The sequence below is a fragment of the Papilio polytes genome, unplaced genomic scaffold (assembly GCF_000836215.1).
Source record: "Papilio polytes unplaced genomic scaffold, Ppol_1.0 DF823935.1, whole genome shotgun sequence".
NCBI classification, from domain to species: Eukaryota; Metazoa; Arthropoda; class Insecta; order Lepidoptera; family Papilionidae; genus Papilio; species Papilio polytes.
This window is the reverse complement of record NW_013525269.1, coordinates 2,286,553-2,312,046: the sequence shown is the minus strand read 5'-3', so window position 1 is coordinate 2,312,046 and position 25,494 is coordinate 2,286,553. Positions and strand designations below refer to the sequence as shown.

Here is a 25,494-nt window from a genome sequence, read left to right as displayed (position 1 = left end):
TTAGTGTACTGTTTTTTTTGAGAATATTTTGTTTTTGGTGTATTTTGTTTTGTTTTGTTTTTCGTGTATTTTGTTTGGAAGTCGGTTTTTAAAACTGATAATCAAAACGATGAGCTAACATATCTTAAGAATTGTGAATATCTCACAATAACCTACAAGTATTCAAGTGACCTGGTTCCGATGTATGGAAATTTTCCATCACGGACATCGTATCAACATGTTAGTAACTGACACGTACTGTAATCTAGACTTCAACGAAGGTACGAGTATAACAAGTCTTTTGTTTTTGACGTGAATAGTCTATGTGGGACAGGCAGTCATGATAGCCTAGATTCTAGAATTCCAGACAACCTAGTAGTCTTCTAAACTTACGAAAAAGTTACATTATTATTGTGATTACGGAAATTTTGAGTTATGAAAGTACTAGCTTCGCCCGCGGCTCCGTCCGCGTGCAATTAAAAAATAAACTAAGAAGCCTATGTGTTCTTCCAGACTGTACTCCACATCTATGCCAAATTTCATCAAGATCCGTTCAGTCGTTTAGGCTACAAACTCTAACAAACATCCATCCATCTAAACCTTTGCATTTATAATATTGGTAATATTACTTATTCTTGTTTTTCAAAACTATTTGCTAGATATATGCGTGAAACAGAATTCAATATTTGTGTAACATTTTCAGCATCAAATCTTATCTTGTTTATCTACATTGACAAATAAGATTCTCTTATATCAAAAGATAAACAGCGAAATGTACGTAGAAATAATCTTTCAAATCTCTAATAATACAATGATAAGTATTATAAACAAGATGGTATGGCGAGACGGTTACACGTGACTGTAATAACTCGCATGTACTGAGTTTCCATTGTCGAAATACATGTAGAAAAACATATTGGCATCTCTTATTCTCTGACGATAAAACAACGACAGAAAATTACATCTGTACATACACAGGTAATGGTTAGACTTGCTCACCTAAATTGATAGTATTTTTTGTATATCTGCTTCACAAAACAAGACTATTTGTACCGAAATAAATATCATTGTTTATTGCGTTTTCCTTAAGGTCTAGTCATTGTACATAAAGTAATTTAAAAAAAAAAGCATGGCCTACGTTGTCTTCCAAACTATACTCTACACCTATGCCAAATTTAATCGAGGTCCTTTCAGTCTTTCAGACGGTAAACTCTAACCAATCATCCACCTAATCTTTCGCATTTATAATGTTAGAAAGATAATATTTCGTATCATATTAGTAATGTATGAACCATTTCCACTGAGCCAAATAAAGAAAAAGAAAATACTGGCATCAACGTCCATCAACAAGTACCACAGAGATAGAAAAAAAACAAGCGTGATTAGGCGCTGCAATGGAACAGGGATGTAGGCTGTGGATATTGCTGCGATATGGCATTCCGAAGGGAGTTACGGACATGAAAAAATATCAAATATGACACATATTGATAAGTCGAAACCTAGAAAAATCACATCAGAAACAGATATCAAAAGATGTTTCTAGAAGGAAATATTTAAAGCATTTTTGTTGATAATAAAATTATTCTTACCCGTATAGTTTCAGGACCATCGTTGAAAAAGAGCAAAAGTTAAATTAAGAAGATAAAAATAAATTCTTTGTTAGTTTAAATTTAAATTAAATATAATATCACAACACTGGAATGTAAAATATTGGTATATTAAACGGCTACGTTATAATTCTTTAATTCGATTCTTAGAGGGAATCTTTCTGAATATTATTCTTATGCTGTATGCCGTATACAGCATATTATGGTCAGAATATAAATATAATGTTTGTTTTTCTCTCTTAAGGCGTCCGTTTTATAGGAAACTCTAGCGGGAACTGATAGAAAGCGGGATAAACATGCCCGGTTCGAAATTAAGAGAACTTTGCCAAATATAAAAATAGATATAAAACGAAACAACGTAAGAGACATTATACATCGACCGTTTTTTATCAATATAAATTTTAGGCCGAGGATAATTGTTTTTACGCCGTCTACCGGATATAAGAATTAAATGATTTTAAATTTCTTTGATGGTTACTTGACTCATCGCGATCCAGGTTAATTTTTTGACTAATTACATCAGTATTACCTTCAGGTGAAGATTAAAAGTAAAGGAAAACTTTAAACGTAATATTCTTAAACCTTTAGATATATCTAGATCTTAAACCATAGATAGATATGTGAAAAAAATTGACTTGCTTAAAAATACTTTCACTTTTGTGATGTTTTTATAATAAACAAAAGAAAAAATTGCACCATTGTAAAAGTACCTTTGCGACAATATCTTATAAGTGAAAGATAAATATGAATTTCCTATTAATTAAACCCACTCTTAAGATAAGGCTGTTGTTTTCAGTCATCTGTTTACTATCGCATTGTTTTGACTTTCTTCAAGGTGAAATGGTTAGGTGTTTTTAAAAAGCGATAAGAAAGTAATTTTATTAAATACAGCTGTTGCCCGCGACGTCGTCTACGCAATATTAAGATAAAAAAGTAGCATATAATATCCCCGTCTATGTCAGGTACCCTAAGTCAAAGAAAATCGGCTCAGCCGTTTCGGAAATTTCCCGGAACAAACGCGGCTTGCGGACAGACAGACAAAAAAAAAATTAAATGCGATTTTCGTTATTATCAACACAAATACATGATCTTCTCGAAATTTATAATTTTTCTTTTGTTATTAATAAACAGACACTCCAATTTTATTATATGAATAGAAAACCCCATTTCACTAATGGGCAACATATTCAAAACGTGGAAAATATATTTGTTTACCGGGCATTGCCAAAAGCAATTGTAATATAATGTAGGTAGTCATATATTTAATCTACGTCACTCTATGTGACAACATAAGGACAGCTTGTTACCGTAGCCAACTGAATGAATATTTAAGTATATTTTTGAATCCATACTCATTAAGGAACTATATTTTTATATATATTTACTATTTGAATAAATAGCACAAATTAAATCGAATATCTTATCAAATATAAAATTATGAACTACTGGGTCACTAGGGACTTTTGGGTCTTTTACCTAACACGAAGAAATCCTCGACATCTCCTGTTCCTAATTTACGTAAGTTTGTCATAACTTTCGTTGTCACGTTTTTCTACCAACATCCAATTAATTTGATTCGATTGTGAAACAAGTTTGAAAACTTCTTAATAAAGGAAAATACTAACACAGGAGTTACGCACAAGGTATACCAAGATATAAATTTTCTTGAACAAACTTGCGTCAATACTTCTCGAAGTTGGCAAATGCTTTATTTGCTTTTGAATAGAAATTGTAGACTGAAATAGATTCTTTACTCTCTCAAATAAAGATCGTTACACATTATGGTCGCAATAGAATATAGTAATTAAAACCTTACGATAGACCGAACACATTTTACATTACTATTATTTTATTCGATTTACTTACAAATCCCCGTACGAAACATTATTAGAAACAAAAGGAACAGTATACTCGACTTGGTGACCAAATTCGTAATATCATGTTTAAAGTTCATCTTGTTTCATATCATGTGTTCAAAGAATATTAAAAGGAAACAACACTTTCCAATATCTAAATTAGAGATAAAGAAAATAATTAATATTACTTTTGCGTGCCAATAATGCATAAGAAACCGATAAAAAAAGAAGTACATAAGAAATGTATCATTATGTCAAACTAAACTATGTAATGTCTTTTTGGCAACGAAACTCTGTAGTCATACATTGTCTCTTTTGAAGAGAACTGTTGCTATTTGCCTGTATTTTTTTTTTAAATTAAGCGGCAAAATCGAAAACAAACATTATCAGATTTATACAACCTAATTGCGCGCTTCATTGGAGCTAAATTTATTTCATCTTCCCGAAATCTGGAATTTTTCTTTTGATATTACAAACACTCCAATTTTTTTATAGGTAGATATTTGATCCAAGTTGGCCGGGCAGTCTTAACCTTGATATGCACTCTATATCAATGAATAGGTATTGAGACGTGCAACGTCAATTTATGTCCGTAGGAACAATTACACCGTCAGCTGGAGCAACTTATTTTTAAATCAACTACGCCGTAACACTCGATGTGTCTGAGACCTAATGTTATTTGAAGGACAAGTACATTACACATGAAATGAAAAGTAAATATAATGCATTTTTATCGCTTTTCAAATAACAATCATATCAGTTGTCGCATATTATCTTTAGAGCCTAGAGCATCGTTACAAATTTACCTGAAATACACGAAAGCTCAATTTCCAACAGAACCATTAAAGTACAAGTATAAAAATATCATCTTTACAGTTTAATACTATTTATGTTACTATGGTATCTGCAAAAAAATTTCACATCGTACCGTCTAGAAGAAAAAAATCAGAAGATTTTTTGCAGTAAGTTTTTTTAATCACATCTCAAAGTGAATGAATATGATTTAACATAAAATGTTTTGTGCATGGAAACCTACATCGTGTGTTGAAAGAACCCGGAATTTGTATTGAAGTACCAACCAATTAAGAACCATTTAAAATTATTCTGTCAGCAGTTAGGTGGATGAAATAAAAAATGCCATTGTAATACATCCTCAAAGGCTCACCTTTATTCACTACACATTTTTATTCCAAGCAACAATTATAACGTTCATGGATTATAGCGAAAAAAAAATTGCTGAAGGTTACGCATGAAAACCCAAATAAACAAAGTGTCACGTGTTTTGGCGTATTGGCAAGAATAATGTTTACATTTTATTTTTAAATCCGCAACTGAGGCGTGGTCGCCGGAATTTTTTTATCTCGCTCAATCCTATTTTCGAATGATTACTTTCGATTTTATTAGAAAAGTGGAGGCGCGAATGAGATTTTGTTTTATCGTGGTATTATTTCGAAACTTTACAGTTGATTTCAATGAAAGGTTGAAAGGATTACTTGGTGACTCTTTGTATGAAGAAATAGTTTCATTAGGTACTAAATAAGCAAAATACATTCTTAAAAAAACATCGGGATCCGACATTACAAAAGCAAGAAATTACATTACATTGCAAGTTTTCAACCTAATTGCAAAAATAACATCAGATATAATACATTCCTTTTATAAACACACAATTGAATCTAATGAAATATTGCAAAAGCAACAATGTGTAGTAATAAAAGTTCATATTACATGCTGACTATCAAGGTCAAATAATTGACTTGCTAAATTGATACAAATGTGAAGCAATATTAACATGAATGGAACAAAACAGTCGCAGAACTACAGCTCCTACTTACAATGTAATTTTTTTATTCAAAGGTTATGTAAGATTTCAGGCGATCATGATTTATTTATGACTATATCAATACATTTTTTACAGTATAATAGGCAGTGTAAGAATGCTTATACTCACCTGTTCCATATAGCTAAAGAGAGAGAGAGAGAGAGAAAGAAGTGGAAGAGACAAACAAATTAGATGTATAAAAGATGATGTAGGAAAGGTATTAATAAGTTATGATATAAGAAGCAATAGAAGGTTATTCTGAAAAACTGTGAAAGGAAGCGAATGTTTGGAGTGCAGTGTTGGAAAACATGGCAGTTAATTTTGGATGAAAAAAAGGAAGCAGTGCAGGTATGAAGAATGGAAACCCTATTGGGACGAATGGAATACCAGTGGAAGTAACGAAGCTGCTCAAGTTGGATGGATGAGTGTGGCTCTATTCTTCAACTTGTTAGTTGGTACCCATTTATAAGAATAAGGGGATATACAGGATTGTAACAACTATAGAAGAATGAAGCTCAGTAGTATGAAAGCTTGAGAAAGAGTGGTTGATGCAAGAATCAGAAAGGAGAGTAAGATATGCTTAAGGAGTGGATTCAGACATAAGAGCAGCACATATTGTGCCAATTCTCCGTAGGAATGTGATGTAAGTAATAGAATAAAAATGAACAAAGAATAGTTTAATTCAATAGATGTTATTTGTTTTTTTCTCTGGATAAATAAAAATCAATATTTGTTTATTACTAAGTTTTCCTGTCTCTCTCATCATGTAATTTGACATATTGTACCAAAGGGAAAATCAATGATCTCTATAAGTGGATAGGTCTTCAAAATGACATGTATTGTTTCAATTTGAATAAATGTGCCTGTTGATATAAATATTGGTTAATTCTATCTCCATGATTAATACTAATTCTCATAATCTCATAATCATGAGCAACCATCAGCACCAAAATCAAATAGACACAAAATGACCTTTTGTAGCCTGTCCGTTCATGGAGGTCAGTAGGTAGAACCTAGCTTATGTTAGATTTTATTCTATACAAATAACATGCATTACTAATTATTTTTAATACAGTTTTAAAAAAAAATAGCTTTATTGCACTTCAGTGTTCATAACAAATATTGATATGTAGACAAAGTAGTTCAATAAACTGGTTTCTATAAGTTACATAAACTAGGTATTCCAAGTACCTACATACTTAATTTTAGTCTTAGTATTAAAGCTTAAGTCAATAGTTATTGTAAATATAAATTTATTTCACTCAGGCCAGAATATAATCAAGTCGGTTAAAGCAAATTCAAAACCAATCAGAGTGCCTTCATAAATATTTGTAACAAAGCAAAGGTAATCTGTCACTTATGGTGTGATGTGATGACGTAGTACGAATATATTTGGTTTAATAATTTTTGTTGTTGCTTAGTTTATTACAATTACTGATGGAACTATGTTTATGAACGTAAATAATTGAGTAAGGAAAAGTGGTACTTACTAATTAATCTTTCCTTTAATGGCGTTAGGCTCAATACCAGCAAGGTCAAAGTAATTACTACTACTAAAGTTTAACTGCTGTATTAACTTCGTCATATTGGCAAATCGTAGTTAAGCCTTGTTTGAACTTTGAAAACAAAACACGGTCAAAACCGTAAGTTTGGCAAATTGCACAAGCAAAGCGTTTCACAACACGGTGACGAATTAAGACAAGTCGTGTCTTGGCTGCTCAAACTTGTTCAAAGTTGTCAATTTAATTCAAATAAATAGAAAAGTACCCCACTGTCATACAAAATACACGTGCTCTTAGTACGTCTAAATTTAGTCGCTTAATACAATTTTTCCATAATGGCGGCCGGAAATGTGACGTTTCGTTAGAATGTTTTGCGCGTTTAGTTTTACGTTTAAATTTTAATGATATCCAGATAAAGTGGATTTGTAAAAATATTTATGAAAATGTAACAAAAGTCAGGTATTAATTTAATTTAAGTGAATAAAACTTTTGTCGAAAAATACTATTAAAACATGCGTAAATGTTTATTGTAATCAATGTCGGCTATTGCAAGTCGTGTTTTAAAGAAACTATCTACTCATCTACCAACCATAAAAACACCTGACAAAATAATCAATAGAGTAGGCTTAGCCGCAGTCAACTTATTGATCGAGCTTGAGCTTTTTAAAGGGATGATACTTATAAGAAGAATCTCCAGTTCCACTTACCGATTGCGATAAATTAAAGAAGGCATACTACTTTTTGATGAATCGATTCTTTTAAAACTTTGTTCCTGTAACATGTAACTGAGTGCCGGTAAGGCATGTAACGTCATAACTTCACTTTACCTTCACACTACACTTATAGAACAATACCACTTACAAAGTTTTGTTTAGTTTTTTCACTTCGTCATACATTAATAGTTTTTTTACTGGTAAAGCTTCTACAATGATAAAAGATTTGGAAAACGACATTCAGGCTTGAAAGTAGACTGGCAACTAATGCCGCAGTCGGATGCTATATAATACAATATAAATGTAAGTAAACCTCACCCCTCTATTTTTAGGGAACGTAGGAACTGTATACACAGGGGTGGATTTTCTAAAAATTCAGTAAAATATTGCACAAAGACGAACAAGTAGTTCATATGCATATACATTGTCATATATAACGACAATCTTGTATAACAATGTCTATATTTGATACAATTTGATCCAAACATTTTAGATATTTTTTAGAGAGACATTTTTGTACAAAGTGCAATGTAGCGTTGGATGTGATGTTAAGTTCGAGTGAAGTTGAAAGATGGTACGAGTTAATTTGCCCATTCTCTGTTGAGTCTTAAGTGTGAACGTATTACTCCTTTTGGATTTAATGATATAAATGATTTGACCCACAAACTTCTTTAGCGCTTGGACCACTTGTTACGCCATTTAGACAACGCGAAATTAAAAAAAAAGTAGCTTATAATATGCCCGTCTGTGTGAGTTACCTTTCAGAGTAAGTCCAATCGAAATCGGCCCAGGCGTTTTGGATATTATCCGAAACAAACGCGTCTTGCAGGCTAACAGACAGGCAGACAGACAATTTTTTTTAAATGCGATTTTCGTTATTAGCAACGCAAATACATTTACTTCCCGTTATCAGGATTTTTTCTTTTAATACTACAAACCCTCCAATATTATTATAAGTATAGATAGAAGATATACTATTTTACGATCAAAACCACCCTGTGTGAATACTGGTAGCTAAAAGTCATGCGCAGAGCCGCCATGTCGATGACGTTCTTTGTTTACACCGCATTTTCTCAATTGATTGTTTTGTATGGATTTTTTCCTAGAATAAGAAACCTTAACCCCTAAGGGCATAATTAAGACCTTTACTATATTTTTTCTAATACTTTATTTACTTGTTCATAACATTTGAATTGAAAATGAACGTTAGTACGTTATAAAATATGAATGAAATGTAGATTCATTCTTATGATCTATGTAAATATTTGTCAACTATGTTTATAACTATTGTTAATGGCTTGCCTTTTTAGGGATTAACGATTTTATACGTATAGTTATTATATTGAATAACGTTGTTTAAAAATAATAGAAAAAAAAATTATATTCAATTTCGAGCTCTAAGTAATCATCTTTTTAATTAGTAACGTACATGTTGGGGCATTAAATATAATATAGTTTAAACATTTTATTTATATTTACTAACGTTCTTAATTTCTAACAGACTTACAAATAATTAACTTAACTATTTGTTCCATGCACTATACGAATGGTTAGTTGAGTAATTTTTCTAGGAATTTATAACAAAATAGTTGAACTAAAGCGTGCTTCAAATGTTTGTTTTGTATTTCAATTGACAATATACAGATAAAATATGTCCCAATTATTGTTACGGCATTAATTAGGTAAATAGTTTCATATAAATTCTACAAAAAATAGTAAAACCAATTATTCTGAAGTAGTATTTCAACGAAAATGAAATTCTTTACCCTTTTGTTCGTTGTAGCTGTTGGCTTCCAGGTAATACTATTTTTATTTAAATTTCTAACGTTTAAAATTTTCTTTATCAAATACATTTGTAATATTTTCATTACATGTCCTTTTTTTAGTCTATTGCAGGAATTTGTAACATTTTTTCGTTAACTTCCACAAGCATTTTATCTAAACCAAACAAAATTTCGGGTTTCTGGACAATGTAAACAAATCATGCTTTTCTCGTGAGTCTTCTTATATAAACATGGATTGCATCATCTATTGTTTTACATAGAATATTAATAGGTATTATTCAACAGCTGAGTACAAACCAAATTTGTTGAAGTTACCAAATAGGCGATATGCTTTTATTTTTTAGGCTGTCTTCGGCCAAGCCTTGAGAGGTACAAGCGTTATCGCCGCACCGTCTTGCATGCCTACCGAAGTGGTCTACTCTTCTGCCGCAACTCCAGCTATCGTTCAATCTAACGCTGTCGCTACTAGCCTGGCTGATACCCTGTCTCTTCTTACTGTCAGCTCTTTACTCGCAGAGAAACTGCCTCTTGCAGGTCCAACTGTAATTGCCACCGTGCCTACCTCCCCTGTATGTGGACCTTATAGCTACATCCTGTAAACAATTGTACTACTAAAATTATATACATCATGTTCTTTTTTACATATATGTAATATCAAACGTTGTATGTATTAATAAAAGTTATGTATTTTATAAATTAATTTATTTTTTTAAAACATCCATCAGTGAACAATTTTTCATGCAACTGAAAATAATTATTCCTCTAAAGACAAGTCGAGGCGTACACTTTATTTTTATTTTTTACCTGTCTACGTATTGAACTCTATAGATTTTTAAAATAAATTTTGATGAAATTCTACAATCGAATTCCAATTTTGAGACAATTTCAATTGTAATTTAAATATAATAATTGAATACGTGGTTTTTCATTTTAAAAGTCGTTTTAAAAATATTTTCAAACTAGCTTTCGTCCGCGACTCTGTGATCGTGGAATTAAAAAAAAAAACAAAAGTAAGTAGCCTATTTATTCTTCCAGACTGACATCTATACCAAACATTATCGAAATCCTCTCAGCCGTTTAGGCTACAAACTCTAACAAACATCCATCCATCTAAACTTTCTCATTTATAATATTAGTATGATTGTATTAGGCTTGTAAACAGGCTGTTACGAGTCTTTTGTTCTTTAGCATGTTCCGGAGAGTAACACTTGTAACAAAAGCCTTTTGTCCGTGCCATCCTAGTAAGAGCACACTTAATGCAGCATTGTTTCTCCTGTCTATTTAGTTTTCGCTTAGTGATTTAAAAATCAAGACACTGTTATAGTAAAAAGACAAAAATGTTCTAAGAAAAAAGGCCCCATGTAAAAACGTCGTATAAATTACCACTAAGTAGCTAACAAAAACCAATTACTTCAGGACTGCGAATTGGTTGAAGCTAAACTTATAATGTTCATTTTAGTATGAGTTAACGTAATTTGTATTAATTTTTGCTAAGTACATTACTAAATATATAATCTGCCAAGTTTAATGGATAAAATAATTGCAGGGTGAATCGGCACTTATTGAACTATCTCGCTCTATCCTACGGCCGCGTCTTCACTTAGGTTAGGTAGAGCCGTGGTCAAGCGCTGGTTTACTTATAAATAATAATTGCTATGATATTATTTTTTATATTATTTATTATATTACACATGTTTTAATATCTGTTTTGGAAGTAATTGCAAAATTATTCAATTCAATACAATACTCAATAGAAATATGGAAAGACCGGGAATGACAGAAAAATCTGCTACATTTTTCAGTTCTAGATTCTGCTCAAGTAACAGTCGATCCTCTAGTAAAATCATTAAAAACGAAAACGTGATAAATCATGTGACAGAAGTGGTACGTGACTTATTCTTTTTTTTAAATCCTCGACCCACAAACATAAAATAACATTCATTGACTGCGTTGCTTGATTTTCGTCATCAAGGACAAGTGTCGCATCCTAGGTTTGGGTACAGATTAAAAACAAAACAAAATTTTGGTTAATCATATATTTCCATCTTTATAATGAATTATAAAACATAACAAAACTAGAAATAACATCACAATAAAGTAAGAGTAACATTATATCAACTGATGCATGCATTATCTGCATGACAGTGGTTATAATTTACTGAGTTAGCCTCAACGACTCTGATAGTTTAAAAGTATGGTGTACCACATCTGACTTCGAAAGGCTGTCTACCAAACATATCGTCTACTACCGCTGTCCCAGCTGAAGGTAATGCCCCATCTACCGCAATCATACCATAGACTGGGAAACACCCACAAACTTTTATTGTCCCACCGATCGGTAAATCACCGCCTAATGTCATATCTCCGTATTGTAAAGATGGTACCAATTCTGATATAGTTGGGGAGACTTGTAAGTTGTTAATAAACGGTGTTGCCATTGACATTGGGTATGCATCGATTGCTAGTCCTGTCGACATTGTTGGTAGAGCGGTAGCACAAGGTCCTGGAAGACCTACTGGTATGCCGAAAGCTTCCTGAAAACAAATACATCATTATTAAAATCAAACAATGGATAAATCATTGTCACATTAAGGCACACTATTGGAGACAAAATCTTGTAAATTTATCACCCCAAATCATGACATCAAATATTTTATGATAGGTTTCGAGATGTTATGAGTTTCAATACTTAGGGCCTGTAAACCACTTGTTAACAGAGGCTCAGATAGCTTAAAAATGACGTCACCGTCAGAAAAGGTAACAAACTCCGACATTTCCATCATATATTTTATACGTTGGATTATTATCATATAATTTACAATTTGGTCGGCCCTAAGTATATTTTTAAGGCATAGAAAATGTAGGAAAAGATCTTACAATTTTACACTTACGGTTAAAAAATATGCTTGTAGACATAATAACGCGAATAGACGCACCATTTTCGAAGAATGAATGTAAACTGATACTTTTGCTTGCGACTTGTTTATTTTATATCGTTTACATTTTATCACTGTTACAACTAAGTTTAGTAATGTTTTCTGTAAATATTATCAATTATTAACATAATCGATTACGTCACTAGGGCACGTAAGAAATAAAACATAATTAAATATTTTTTAAACGTAATTAGGCTCAGAAATTAAGAGATACGTACATGAAATTGTAATCATTTCAAGTAACTTAAGTCACGTGTTAGTTACGCTCCGTTTGCATCAATCGTTTCGTGTGTTCTTGCGTAGGGTTTTATTTTGAAAATATGATATGTTATTATATTTTTATTTTAGTACAAAGCTCTGTCCTACATAACTTGTTTAAGCTTTTGTCTTAAAATTGAAAATTAAGACGGCCTACGTTGCGTAGACCTGCAAATATGAACAATGAAAGAAAAATGTCCGTAACAACAATGTAATAAATTTCTAGTAAGTTACTTGGAAATTTGCAACTACAATAAATTAAAACAACGAATAGAAGGAAGGCTTCAGGGATATGGTAGTTAAAACTTAAATGAAAAATTAAAACGTAATAGCTTTGTAACTATAGAAGTTAAATATTTGAATTTGAATATATTTCATTCGTTAAATCTGATGATTATATGATTATGCAATCATTAAAACATTGGCCATAAGGAGTGAAAATCAGATATGTCAGAATTTTTGCGCTTACAAATAGTAGAATGAACGTAATGAGAGCTTCGTTCATATATAAGTTGCGAACTCTACTTTCTTTAAGCTGTTTTAATATAGATAAAGAGACGCATTTACTTAATTGTAAACGGTTAACTAGACTGAGTTTTCGAATAATCGGTTTCCTAAAATATCAATAATAACTTCGGAATTTCCATTTAGTGTTTTCCCCTTATCTTAAAAAAGTGATTTTTCATTTAGTTTCTTCGAAGCTGAAGAGAGAATGTTGACATTGTCTCATTATTTTAAAGGTCATTCTTTAATGGATTCAAAGTCACAATGCTTTATGATATTACTATTTTAAGGCTGTTGTCATGTTAAATATACTTAAGTATATACATAATATGACAAATTCCTCGTTTATTAAAATATGCAATTGTGATGCGTGTGCTGTTAACGTCAAAAATGTATAAAAACCATTCAATTTGTTTATAAGCATATATATAGCATATATGTTTGTGCTATTAACTTACCATCTTAATTATATGGTAGATAGGCGTTACTTTATTGTTAATAACTTAAAAGGCACGGCAAACGTGACAAGAAAGTTAACCTCAGATTTGAATTATAAAAAATAAAAATGCTTTATTGGACCCAAACAATTTTGTACAAAATCGATGGGACATAAATTCAGAAACTCAGAAAGGCAGAAGTAAAGGCAGGCTTGAGAAGAGAGATAACAATTTTATTTTTCTTACATTGCACGTTTTTACATATTCTACGATTTATTCATATTGCTTCTCATAGCTGTTGCTTGAGATCCACACGTCTTTGCAGATGCACAAACTCGGCCATTGACTCTCATAGCGCCTCAACCTAATATTATACGGAGTTAAATACTTTAGGTAAATAATCAAAAGTGATTCTATATTCATTAATTTATTATTTCACGAAGTTATTGTTTAATTCATACATTGATGAGTATTTGAAGGAATTAAAAAGATGCAAACTTGTAAAAACAATTCGTTTAATTAACATAACATATTTATTACAAACAAAATAATCTAATAAACGTAGCTACATGATGCAGGTGTCAGGCCGATTTGGGAATAATCCATAAGAGGAGCGGCGTACATGAAGGAACCATCGGGAGATACCTCACTTAGTATACCCACTTCACCTTCTCCACACCCATATTCTACTGCACCTTGACCAGCTGCGGGTAAAGGACCTTCTAATGCAGCTGTCCCTAATACTGGCAGCTGTCCACAAACAGATAAAGCGCCTTCTACAATCAGATTGTCCGAAACAATTGTAACACCATTTGGTGCGATTGGTGATGCGCTTGTGACAGCGAAACCTCCTCCATGGGTTGGATTATATCCTGGTAAACCATGTGCTATACTACCGCATGCTACACTTTCAGGGGCAATTGCTCCAATAATCCCATTGTAGACCGTTCCATAACATTGCTCTGTAACCTGCAAAATTTACTTTAGATTTATTATTTATTTTAGATTTTAAATCGATAGTGTTTTATTATCTATTCTCTCGCGCGATTTTCATTCAAACATTATGTAAATTAACTTTGATATTTGTATAACCTCAAATTGATTGAAAAATACTTACATGAAGTATATATATTGATAAACAGATTATGAAGAAATTTGCTGACATTTTATTCGTTTGCCGCAAGGCTTATGTAGGAATGGTGGCTTAAATTTATGTAAATGTTTTTATACTGAAATTTAAAGAACGTTAAGTCACATTTCATTTTCAGATTGTAAAATATATTTTGTTTTCATGATTATAACTAAAGAAATCGACTTTTATACATTTACTGACACGATGCGGCTTATCTTTATTACATAAACCTATATTTCTATTATTTCTCGCAACTTACAATATTAGAAATACTGAGCACCTTTTATATGTAGTATTTCGTTAGTTTATTTCTGAAAGTCTCGATTACATTCGATTGATAATGTAAATATTTTTTTTACATCAATATTTAGTGATGTCCACACACAAGTCAATTTTGCAGTAAACACGTTTACTCTTTTAGGATTACTGTCATTTTTTTCATCATGCAATATATTACTTGCTGAAATACGTTTTAACGGAAATTTCAATAATTCTGACATATAGACAGAGAGACAGCAAGAAGCAACATTGTTTAATACTATTTTAGTTGTGATAAAATTGTATTACTAAAGAATTATCGCCGGTTAAAAAAAAGTAGTTGAATGTTTTACGTCTATGCTAAATTTCAGCCAGATCCGTTGAGCCGTTCTAGTCGTAGTATATATCCATTCATATAAACTTTCGCATTTATACTAGTAGTAAGATTTAATATAACTTATAAAATTAACTAATATAACACAAACCGAATCCATCAAAATTTGAGAGTACCCGATATTATTATTTATATTGTAGGTATTTATTTAATATCTCTCGTCGCATTTTAGCGGTCAAATAAATCAGTCAATACCACGGTGTCGTGGGATACTGACGTGCTTTTAGTTATTACACAATTCTATATAAATACACATAACTCTGACGAGTATTAAACCATGAAATGGGAATACTAACACCAGAACACCATACAGGATTATTGCAATGTCAAAAACTGCCAAATCTGTTGTCATTGTTAAAGATAAACCAAAAGAAAGATCCATTCCTTTGTTTTTAAATTCGTATTTTAAAAATGTGAACATTTAATATGTATTTTAAAATCTTACTACCATACTATTACCAATATAAGAAAGTTTAGATAAATTTTTATTACAAGGTACATATCTCCAGAACGCCTCAATAGATCTCGATATTTGGCACAAATACATAGTCTGGAAGTACAAATATGCTACTTACTAAATTTATTTTTAATTTTACGTGGACGGAATCGCGGATAAATGATTTATTAAAAGAGAAAGGCTTAAAACTATGGAAATAAACGTCTATCTAATCTACATTATTCAGTTTTCAGGCCATTGAAGCGTTGTTAATTAAATTAGTTCTGCTATATGCTTCAGAGAATAGAGATGACGTTGTCTTTTCATGTGTAGGAAAATAATGCCTATAATTGTGTACTTTTGAGAAATTCTAAGTTGATCGATAAGTTAATGTTGTCAGCAATTTGCCATAGTTTTAGACAACACTGCAATATATTAAATCAGTCAAAATTGCGAAAATACAGATATTTCTTTTAATGGTTCTGTATTGTGTTCATATCGTTCATGGATTAGTTTTTCCTTTTAGGTTGACTTTTAAATAAGTATAAAATTGTTTTCTACTGCACATATCTTGTAATTCGTTATTTTAAACAAAAGTTGTTCAAGGTGTCAAATAAAAACGGAAATCGAATTATTATTATTTTATTGTAAAAAATACGCATAAAAAAACTTAAATGTACTGATTTGAGATTCATCATCATTGAGATAATCTATACATAGCCTCTGAAATTAGGTCCCATTGCTGGACTGAATCCGATCTCTCCTGGGTAACCGAAGTTTCCATAACCGAAAGGCATCGCTGGAGGAATGATTCCTTCATTGGTCATACCAACTTCACCGTTCCCACAACCATAGGAAACAGCGCCTCGTCCAGCCGCCGGTAATTCCCCTTGTACAGCTACACTGGCTAAGAACGGTAACTGGCCAGAGACAATAATTGGTCCTTCGATGACTAGATTGTCAGAAAATATCGACAAAGTCCCAGGTGGGATGTTAGATAAGCTAGATACGGGGAAGTTTTCGACTATAGATGGTCCATATGTCAATGGAGTCTCAGCTATGATCGGTGCACATGGTAGACCTGCGAAAGGTCCGTGTGGGAAGCCAGGGTTACCTAAAATAAGGTTGTCAGCCATTCCGTTACCAATAAATCCATGATACGGATTTGCTCCACATAACTGGCCGTTGATTGTCTGAAAATATAAAAAACAAACTACTTCAAAAGCTGCCTGCTCTTCCTAATTACAATTAATTGAAAATGGCATTTGTCTTCTAGATAAACTTTCGTAACCTAAACCTGTTGAAGATTTACCTTTAACAAAAGTGTTGAAACAAATAATAAAATAGTTTTTGAATACATTTTGTGTAGAATAAACACAATAATGATTATTATATTAGAAGTAAAAGTTTATATATCAGTTTATGTGGGTTTTTAAGTAAATTAGTTTAATTTGTAATACTGCTTTCTTAACTGCGATTGCGTTTAATTTAAATGCAACTATTATCTATATTTCACACGTTAAATAAAATCAATACACATTTGTCTGTGTTACCAATACCATGATTCTTGCAAAATTAATAACGAAAGAATATATAAAACTATAAATTGCCGGTGAAGGTTTTTGATTAAAGTTTTGTTGTTAAACAATGTTCAACTTATTGAGCCTGGTTCTGACGACCTGTTTGGTGCAGGTATTTATTTGCTTTTATAAACAGTGTCACCCTAATTTTAGGTTAGGCTCCGAGCCCCTCGATTAGGACGAGTAAGCTGGTGATGATGATGATGTTGAAATATACCTACAGTTTTATGAACGATTAATCCATTGGTCATGTCTTACTATTAAAAATTTTGTTTTGAGCCTAACCTTTTAAATTAACTTATCAACTAATTATTGGTACGTTTCAGAATTCTTTTTCTAATCTTAATTTTAACCACCAGGTGGCGTTTAGCCAGTTTGCAGGACTAGGCCCGGTAGTACCAAATCTAGGTTATGGTTTTGGAGACTTGGCTCTTAGTCCTACTGGTTTTGGAGGATGGGGAGGTCCAGGCTATCCCGGTGTGGGAACATATGGAGGCATTGGTACAGCTGATATCGCGGTAGTAGGAGAGATTCCTGTCGCTGGGAGTACGGTAGTAGTCGGGCAGGTACCTGTCCGAGGTAGCGTGGGCTTTGGTGGTCCAGTTCCAGCCGCTGCGGTCCTAGCAGTATCTGGAAGCTGCAGCTGTGGTCTAAATGGAGCCATATTGAATTAATTTTTGTAACCAGTGACTGATTTTTTCTCAATAAAGCATTTTAACGTTATTTTTGTTTGTTTTTTAACATTACACTCATTGCTTTTATATTATAAAATTGATTACTTTGTGTGTGGATAAAGAGAGTAAAGTTTTGTAATGAGAAAACGTACAATAGATTATTTGTGTTTATAATTATATCCGTTTTTCGAATAGATATTTATCCAGGCAGAGCTTTACTAAATTTAGGTGATTTATTTAAATATTTATTAAAGTAAAAATGTCGGATACTTTGATTTGTTTAACTTTTTAAGCAGTCTTGTTTGGAAAAAATATAAAACAAAGTACTACATTCATTATTTTTTTATAATTGTGGGGTAACACGATTGGATAAGATACGAAATGAGTATATTACAGAAAGTTTGAGAGTAGCCCCAGTGGTTGAAAAAATAAGGAGTAAAAGGTTAGAGTGGTATGGACATGTTATGAGAAGGGATGAATCGCATGTAACAAGAAGGACGTTAGTTATGAATGTGGAGGGGTACATCGGTAGAGGTAGACCTAGAAAGAGATGGATGCATTGCGTGAAAGGTGACGTGATCAAGAAGGGAGTGATGACTGAGATGACGGATGATAGAGTGCTTTGGAGGACGAAAACCCGGTGAGCCGACCCTACGGGAGTAGAATAAGGCAGGGGAGATGATGATGATTGTTTGCGCAATCCAGTAAATGTTACCAGTAGCAGCTATATTAGACTAACTGTTGCTTGCGACTTTGTCCCCGTGGAATAAAAAAGTAAGAAATGTAGCCTGTGTTCCTATGTGATAACGTAGCTTTTTATTGGTGAAACACTTTTAGAAATCGACCCTGTAGTTGTTGAGTTATTTTAATACAGATAAATATACAACATTTTAATCTTTATAATATTAGTAAAGATTAGAAATGTAGTTAACGTAATTAATGTAAGACAAGTAAATTGCTTTAGTATTTGTAGAGCTTTAATCAATTTTATAAAAATTTTCTTCTAGACGAAGTTACAAAGTCAAGTGCACTCTTTTTATTGAATTTTGAATTATGCAAAAACCTTCCTGACTTTTATTTATTTTTATTTTACAACAGAATATATATGTACTTTTTTTTCCGTAGTAACACCTAGAATGACGCCTAAGTGTTAGTTTTGTGTACTAGAACTAAAATCCAATTGCGGAGGGATTGTTGGTTTAAAAAACGATATTAAACACAAATACTTTATTAAATTATTATAAATTATAAAAATGCGTGTCAATCACCATATAATGAAGGGGATAGGTTTTTAAAATAAATAAATTACAATAAAACTTAGGCTACAATAGGACTCCCGGTTGCGAATTCATTAGGGATCCCCGCAGCAAAATTGTTGAACCCAAATCCGTTGCCTGCAAATCCTGGACCCATAGGTACTCCACCGTAAGGCATACCTGGCATAGGTCCAACGGGAGCTGTGTTTTCATTTACCATGCCAATATTTCCATTACCACAGCCATACGAAACTGCACCTTGACCTGCAGCAGCTAGGGGTCCTTCCAGGGAAACACTTCCTAAGAAAGGAAGCTGGCCAGTTACTGCCAGTGGTCCTTCAACTAGCAAATTCTCAGATAGTACCGACAAGCCGTGGGGAGCTCCTGGTGACGAACTTGTCACTTGGAAGCCTCTGCTATTAGAAGCAGCGATGTCACCGATTTGTAAACCAGCTAACTTCGGTTCGTAACCTAATGGGTGAGCTGCAATTGGCAATATCGCTTCAGTAGCTAAGTTGTTAGCAACGGCTAAATTGTTGGCGGCCGCAATGTTAGCCGTTGCGATATTATTAGCAGCTGCGATATTGTTTGTAGCAGCTATATTATTAGCCGCTATATTGTTAGTAGCTGCTATATTGTTAGCCGCTACATTAGCAGCTGCTAAAGGATTTCCTGGTCCCAAGGGATGGCCCGCTGTTAAACCGTTTCCAAACATACCGTTGTTAAATGGTGACCCAAGAAATTGTCCATAGCAATTCTGAAAAATACACATTTTAATTTACAATTACTTTAATAAATTTCCAGTTAATATAAGAGCATACGCACACTTTTGACTAAACTATCGTAAAACTGTTTAGTCGCGCTTTGATACCTATGAATTTATATGGAGACGCGCGAACTACTCGATTTTTAGTTCTGCATATAAACAGTTGAATTAGCTGCGAGACAGTCGACAATCGCACAACATTTGTGCGATAGTTTATTCAAAGGTGTGCGCCCGCTCTCACTGTTTAAAAGTTTTACCTGGATAAGAAAACAAGCAGAGATAATGAAGATTTTTAAAGACATTTCCTATGATTTGATTTGAAAGTACCAAGTAAACTGAATACTTTATGCGTTTCTACGTACATTTTATACGGAATATTAAGTATTTCGTAATAATATAAAAGATATAATATTACGACTGATTGTTCAAATAATCATGTATTGTATCATCTTTATCAATGTGTCTCAATTCTTGTAAAGAAATCGTGACATTTTATCAATAATTATAATGTTAGTTAATTAACATTTATGTTGTAAAGTTTCGTTCATCTTATCTCTATCTGCATTGTATTCGGTTAATAGTTCCTTTTAATGCTAATTTTGTCAAGAATTTTAAAAATCATAAATTTTTCAGATGCGGGCGTAGAACGTAACACAATTTTTGATACGAAAGGAGTATAAGTAGGGGTTGATTATTTGAAATCTTTTATAAATGGAAAATCAAAAGAATCAAAATATGTAAACATTAGCAACTAATATGTACCATTTTGGTTGATTTTTTTTAATATAATCATTTTCTGACTTAATGTATGATATTGATGGATGGATGTTTGTCAGAGTTTGTAACCTAAACGGCTGAACAAATCTCGATTTTAGCATAAATGTAGAGCAAAGTTTTGAAGGACACATAGGCAACTTACTTTTTTTAATGCCACGAGGACGGAGTCGCGGGCGAACGCTAGTGAGATAACACATCAGACCCTAGATGAGCACAGACTGAGATATATTAGAAACTCCCTTCATGCGTATATAAAGATTTAACGAATGTTGCATCGTGGGAGCCTTATCACAAACAAATGCTTGTGATGTTCATATTGAATAAGTATTTTTTGGGAAGAAATTGAAATGTCCGAGTAATTTTTAAACTATGTGGTATTTATCTAATTAATAAATACTGATATGTGAAAGTGTCTGTGACTTCGTAGAATTCTTGTATTGATCAAAAGTAATAAGTCTATCACATGTTATTATTTAACACTTATTGGATGGCATACTTTACACAGTTTGTAGCCTATTTATTTTATTATTTAATTCGTTTTAAAATTCATTATAAATGCTATTTATTTTTTTTCGATGAAACCTGGGAACTTTTCACCTATCATTCTTTCAGTTTATTTTTCATAGGACATGGTTTTAATGCTCACTTAACAAAGTTAAGAGCATAGAGCATTCAAGACGTTTTCCTGTGATTGAGTTGTAATGAAATTAGAAACATATTTGTAAGCTCTATGATAATTTTAATAACTATTAATCTTCAATTCCTCTAGTTTAAAAATTTATCCCGATTCCATTAAATATTATTTATCCATAAATCTTCTGAATATTTCTTATTTTTAAATAAGATTACTTTTATTTAGAATAAGGGGATAAAAGATCAAGCGAGCATCGGAATTAGATAATAGCGAATTGACCGCTGCCCATAGACATCCGCATTTGCAGATGCGTTTCCTATCTTCTAATAATATTCTTCTAGCAATATCCCCTTTCTTCTCTAAGGAAGCTGGAATTCTATTGCTTCTACTTCTTAAGATTATTTTTCTTAACATTTTTTACTTTTGGTGGGAACTTTAACATGAAGTTACATTTGTATAATCTGATTCCGTAAGACATGTTTTTGAGCAAATTCATGAGCACGTACATTGGAACGTTAAATTAACATCGTTATTCAATATCTCATGTCTAAACCGCAAATTCAATCATTTCTCGAGTCAAATTCAACACTAACATTTCTATTAAAATGTCGATTGATAAATTTAAATAAAATAGAACATATTTATTTAAAAACATTTATTAACATTTATCACAATAATAACATTTATATTTTAATTTTAACAATATTATCTAAATTGCCTCACATCTGTTAAGACCATTCAATCCCATACCGGCAGGTCCTAAACCGTAGTTGGGTCCAGGGAATCCTGGGCCATATCCGTAACCGGGACCGAAACCAGGTCCAAAACCAGGTCCGAACCCGGGCCCGAAACCATTAGCGTATGCCATTTCAGGTGTGGGAAGTATGTCTTCGCTGACCATGCCAACATTTCCATTACCGCAGCCATATGAAACGGCACCAGAGCCGGCCGTTGCGAGAGCACCTTCTAATTCCACGGTACCTAAGAAGGGGAGTTGACCTCCAACAGCCAATGGACCTGTGTACTCGTTGTCAGAAATAACAGACACACCCATTGGAGCGATAGGAGATATACTTGACACCATAAAACCACCGCCGTTGGATGAGGGAAGAGTGGCCGGTCCTAAAGGTGCAAATTCGGGTGCAATCATGGGTCCTGGACCGTAAGGGGCACCGAAGGGAGCTCCGCAGCCAAATCCTGGTCCAGCCCAGCCCATAGCCTCAGGCGCTAGTCCAGGTGCAAGCATGTTGTTATTTAATGCATTTCCAAGGAACTGGCCAGCAATAATCTGTAATGAAAAAAATAGTTTTTGAATAATGGTAGACTCGTTTTACTTGTTTTATAATCTATGTTTTTTATTGACTTCATGCTTAAGACACAGGCTTGTTGATTTTTAACTTACTTGGAAGAATGCTGTTTGCACACACAGAAGGAAAGTTAAGGAAGACATTGCTATAATTCGTTGAAGAATCGAGTGATACTGATATTCTAAGTGTCACATTCACTTTATATAGGTAAATTTATTATCAATTTCTAAAATTGTTTGTGTAAATGTTATTGTGAAAATTATTTTTTTTGTCGTTATTATGTTACGAATGATACGTGTCTTGATAAATATTTTATTAATAAATTATATTTCTGTTATAATTTACATTGATTATTTTGTTAACGTGTCAGGTTTTATGTTGTAATTGATGAAAACATAATCTTGTGTAAAACTTTTTTAGGTTTTTTTCAATATGAATGGAAAATAAAGTGACGGTTACTTTTGCAAATTCTGAGTGGTAACTTTACATGTGTAATTTTCTTTCCTTTACAAATAAAGATTCAAGTATTATTTTTAAGGTGTTTTAACTTCATGAAAATACTATAAATCCAAATGTAATACATACCAGTAAAAATAACATGTATGTACAAATAGTTATAATAATGAGATGGTTGTTCATGCCATCTATTAATAAAACGGATCAAAACCTTTCATATCTAAACTTGGGAAATTCATATTATTAATGTTGTTAACTAGATGGCGCTGTTTTCAAGATTTAAACGACAATTTTTTAATCACATTTTAATCCTTTTATTCCAAGGAACGGAGGGCAGTGATCATTCGAAGGAGGGGACATAGGAAAGATAATTATCCTGTTTCTGTGCCTTCGTTCCTCTGTTGCTAAAGTTAGGCAATCCACGTGCGATTACGAATGTCTGGGCAGCGGTCGCTTCGCTATTTCCGCGAATTATAGGTGGCCGCTTGCCCGTTTGCTACTTTACGATATAAAAAACTGAGTAATCTTATTGCAAAAATAACGACTTTGAATGAACTACGTTTTTTGATACATGTTACGTACTAATAGATAATAGTTTAAAAACTGTGCACTATTGCGTGTTATGTCACAGAAATGCAACGCGTAATCTAACAATGAAATAGTATACGTGTTTACTATAAATAGTGGTTTTAGACTGGTCAGTACAAAGTTTTATTTGTAAAATAAACATGACCGCATTGACAATTTCCCTATTGTGTATCCAAGCTTATTTACTCCAGGTAACAATTTCAATAGAATTATTAGAAACATGAACTAAATAAGTGACTATTCTTGGAAGAAACAAATCATTGAAAAAGAATCACATTTGATTTTATGTTTTTATTTGAATGACTAAGACTATCGCCCCACATTTACTTGTGAACTAACTGTATTATAGTGACAATTAATATTTTATTTTCAGAATGTCCTCGGTCAATGTTTAGAGCCAGGTATCGGTCTTGCAGCGGGCTTAGTACCAGAAATTGGATTTGGTTTGGGCCCTGGAGTTCCTGAGGCATACGGACCCGGTATAGCTCCAGGTTTTGGTTACGGTTATGGATTTGGGCCTGCGCCGTATGGTCCTGGTCCTTATGGTCCTGGTCCTGCTTATGGTCCTAGTTACGGTGGCGCTGGGATAGGTGATGTAGCTGTCGCTGGAGAGATGCCAGTCGCTGGAACGACCGTTGTGGCAGGACAAGTGCCGATACTTGGAGCGGTTCAGTTCGGTGGTGATGTACCAGCTGGTGGTATAGTCACCATTTCTGGGAGATGTGGTTGTGGGTGCAATGGACCGTATATGTATTAAAATAATTTAGTTATTTAGTGTTTATTGTTACAATTTATTGTTAATAAAGAGTTTTTATAATTTATTTTTGATTATTATTCTCGTGGTTTTGTAAAATAGTATTGCAAACGTTAATTTCAGTATTTACTGCAAGACAAAAATAATGAATCGTAAAAACAACAATAATACTCAAATAGTGAGCCAGAACAATCTATTTAAATAATAAAAAAACTCAATTCATCTAATAATAGTTTCGCAGCCAATGCAAAGAAACAGACAATCATAATCTTTCCTCTTTAAAACATTGAATACAAAAAAATATAAAACATACACTAAAGCAAAAACAGAATCACCAATTTGTTACTATTAGCCTAGTCCTATTTTACTGAGTTAAGTGAAAATAAGTATAATACTAACTTGAAGCACGGGAATTTCAAGTATGGTCTGTCAGGAACTTACTGGTTTAATTCTGAACTATGATCACAGTACCGGTTTGTAATATACGCATAAACAAACAAATGACAATTATTGGCTTTCGTTTGGTACAGGTCATATGGGTTCGCCACATTCGGTGGCGAACATTTTAAATTTTGCGGCCCGGGATAATAGGTTAATCGGGCGCACTTGTATTCTCTTGCACTAGTGGGTAGTTTTGAATCCCTCAACAGTACGGAGGTGTACGGGGGCAAGAGTCGTGTGCAATCAGTCAAGCGGGTCGGTTGGTGACGAAAACAACGCGAAAGACGCAACGGAAGTGTTTTTGTTAGCGAACAGGGTCGCTGGGAATTTCGAGATTGCATTTGAAACTGTAACGGTATATACGAGTGTATCTGCAGGCAGCATCGCTAGGCAGTGAAGCAGACATCGAACTAATAAGTACCACGATATACTCGATCTCACTCATGTTTACAATATTATGCCCTTCGGTGCATGCGTGGTTTAATGGTAGGTTGTGCTGAAGAGTCTGCACTTAAAATGCCCTGCTTTTAAGGGGATCAAATAACTGAACACTCATTCGATGATGTTTTACACAAGGTTAAGTTGGAATCGTTTAAATAATCTACCTCTATTTGTATTATGAAGATAAGATTTCAATGACTGT

The 25,494-nt window shown here is 32.9% G+C and overlaps 4 protein-coding genes across 4 annotated transcripts in view; 2 read left to right on the top strand and 2 right to left on the bottom strand.

The window, feature by feature from the left end:
• Positions 1-7,006, bottom strand: part of LOC106101816 — a 14,084-nt gene extending 7,078 nt beyond the window's left edge. Inside the window, exon 1 of the mRNA XM_013281154.1 lies at positions 6,755-7,006. Coding sequence (XP_013136608.1) covers positions 6,755-6,849 — 95 coding nt within the window. The 5' untranslated portion in view covers positions 6,850-7,006. The remainder of the gene's footprint in view (positions 1-6,754) is intronic.
• Positions 7,007-17,265: 10,259 nt separating this feature from the next.
• On the top strand, positions 17,266-17,872 carry LOC106101815 (chorion class A protein Ld3/Ld29-like). The gene is made up of 2 exons (XM_013281153.1): positions 17,266-17,310; positions 17,558-17,872. The coding sequence occupies exons 1-2, from the start codon at positions 17,266-17,268 to the stop codon at positions 17,870-17,872; spliced, it is 360 nt and encodes a 119-aa protein (XP_013136607.1).
• Positions 17,873-19,189: 1,317 nt separating this feature from the next.
• On the bottom strand, positions 19,190-22,755 carry LOC106101814 (spidroin-2-like). Its single transcript, XM_013281152.1, has 3 exons — positions 22,708-22,755; positions 22,024-22,593; positions 19,190-19,885 (listed from the first exon to the last, which is right to left on the bottom strand). The coding sequence occupies exons 1-3, from the start codon at positions 22,753-22,755 to the stop codon at positions 19,190-19,192; spliced, it is 1,314 nt and encodes a 437-aa protein (XP_013136606.1).
• A 1,041-nt stretch (positions 22,756-23,796) lies between these two features.
• LOC106101813 (chorion class A protein PC292-like) lies at positions 23,797-24,413 on the top strand. The gene is made up of 2 exons (XM_013281151.1): positions 23,797-23,847; positions 24,030-24,413. Exons 1-2 carry the CDS (start codon positions 23,797-23,799, stop codon positions 24,411-24,413), a joined length of 435 nt encoding a protein of 144 aa, XP_013136605.1.
• Positions 24,414-25,494: the final 1,081 nt, after the last annotated feature.

Excerpts from the sequence above, each read along its gene's own strand:
- LOC106101814 (XM_013281152.1), bottom strand. The coding sequence starts at position 22,755 with ATGTCTTCCTTAACTTTCCTTCTGTGTGTGCAAACAGCATTCTTCCAA. Across the intron at positions 22,594-22,707 it reads TGCAAACAGCATTCTTCCAA|ATTATTGCTGGCCAGTTCCT; the intron begins GTAAGTTAAAAA and ends TTTTCATTACAG. Across the intron at positions 19,886-22,023 it reads ATGGTCTTAACAGATGTGAG|AATTGCTATGGACAATTTCT; the intron begins GCAATTTAGATA and ends TGTATTTTTCAG.
- LOC106101815 (XM_013281153.1), top strand. The coding sequence starts at position 17,266 with ATGTTCAACTTATTGAGCCTGGTTCTGACGACCTGTTTGGTGCAG. Across the intron at positions 17,311-17,557 it reads TGACGACCTGTTTGGTGCAG|GTGGCGTTTAGCCAGTTTGC; the intron begins GTATTTATTTGC and ends TTTAACCACCAG.
- LOC106101813 (XM_013281151.1), top strand. The coding sequence starts at position 23,797 with ATGACCGCATTGACAATTTCCCTATTGTGTATCCAAGCTTATTTACTC. Across the intron at positions 23,848-24,029 it reads TCCAAGCTTATTTACTCCAG|AATGTCCTCGGTCAATGTTT; the intron begins GTAACAATTTCA and ends TTTTATTTTCAG.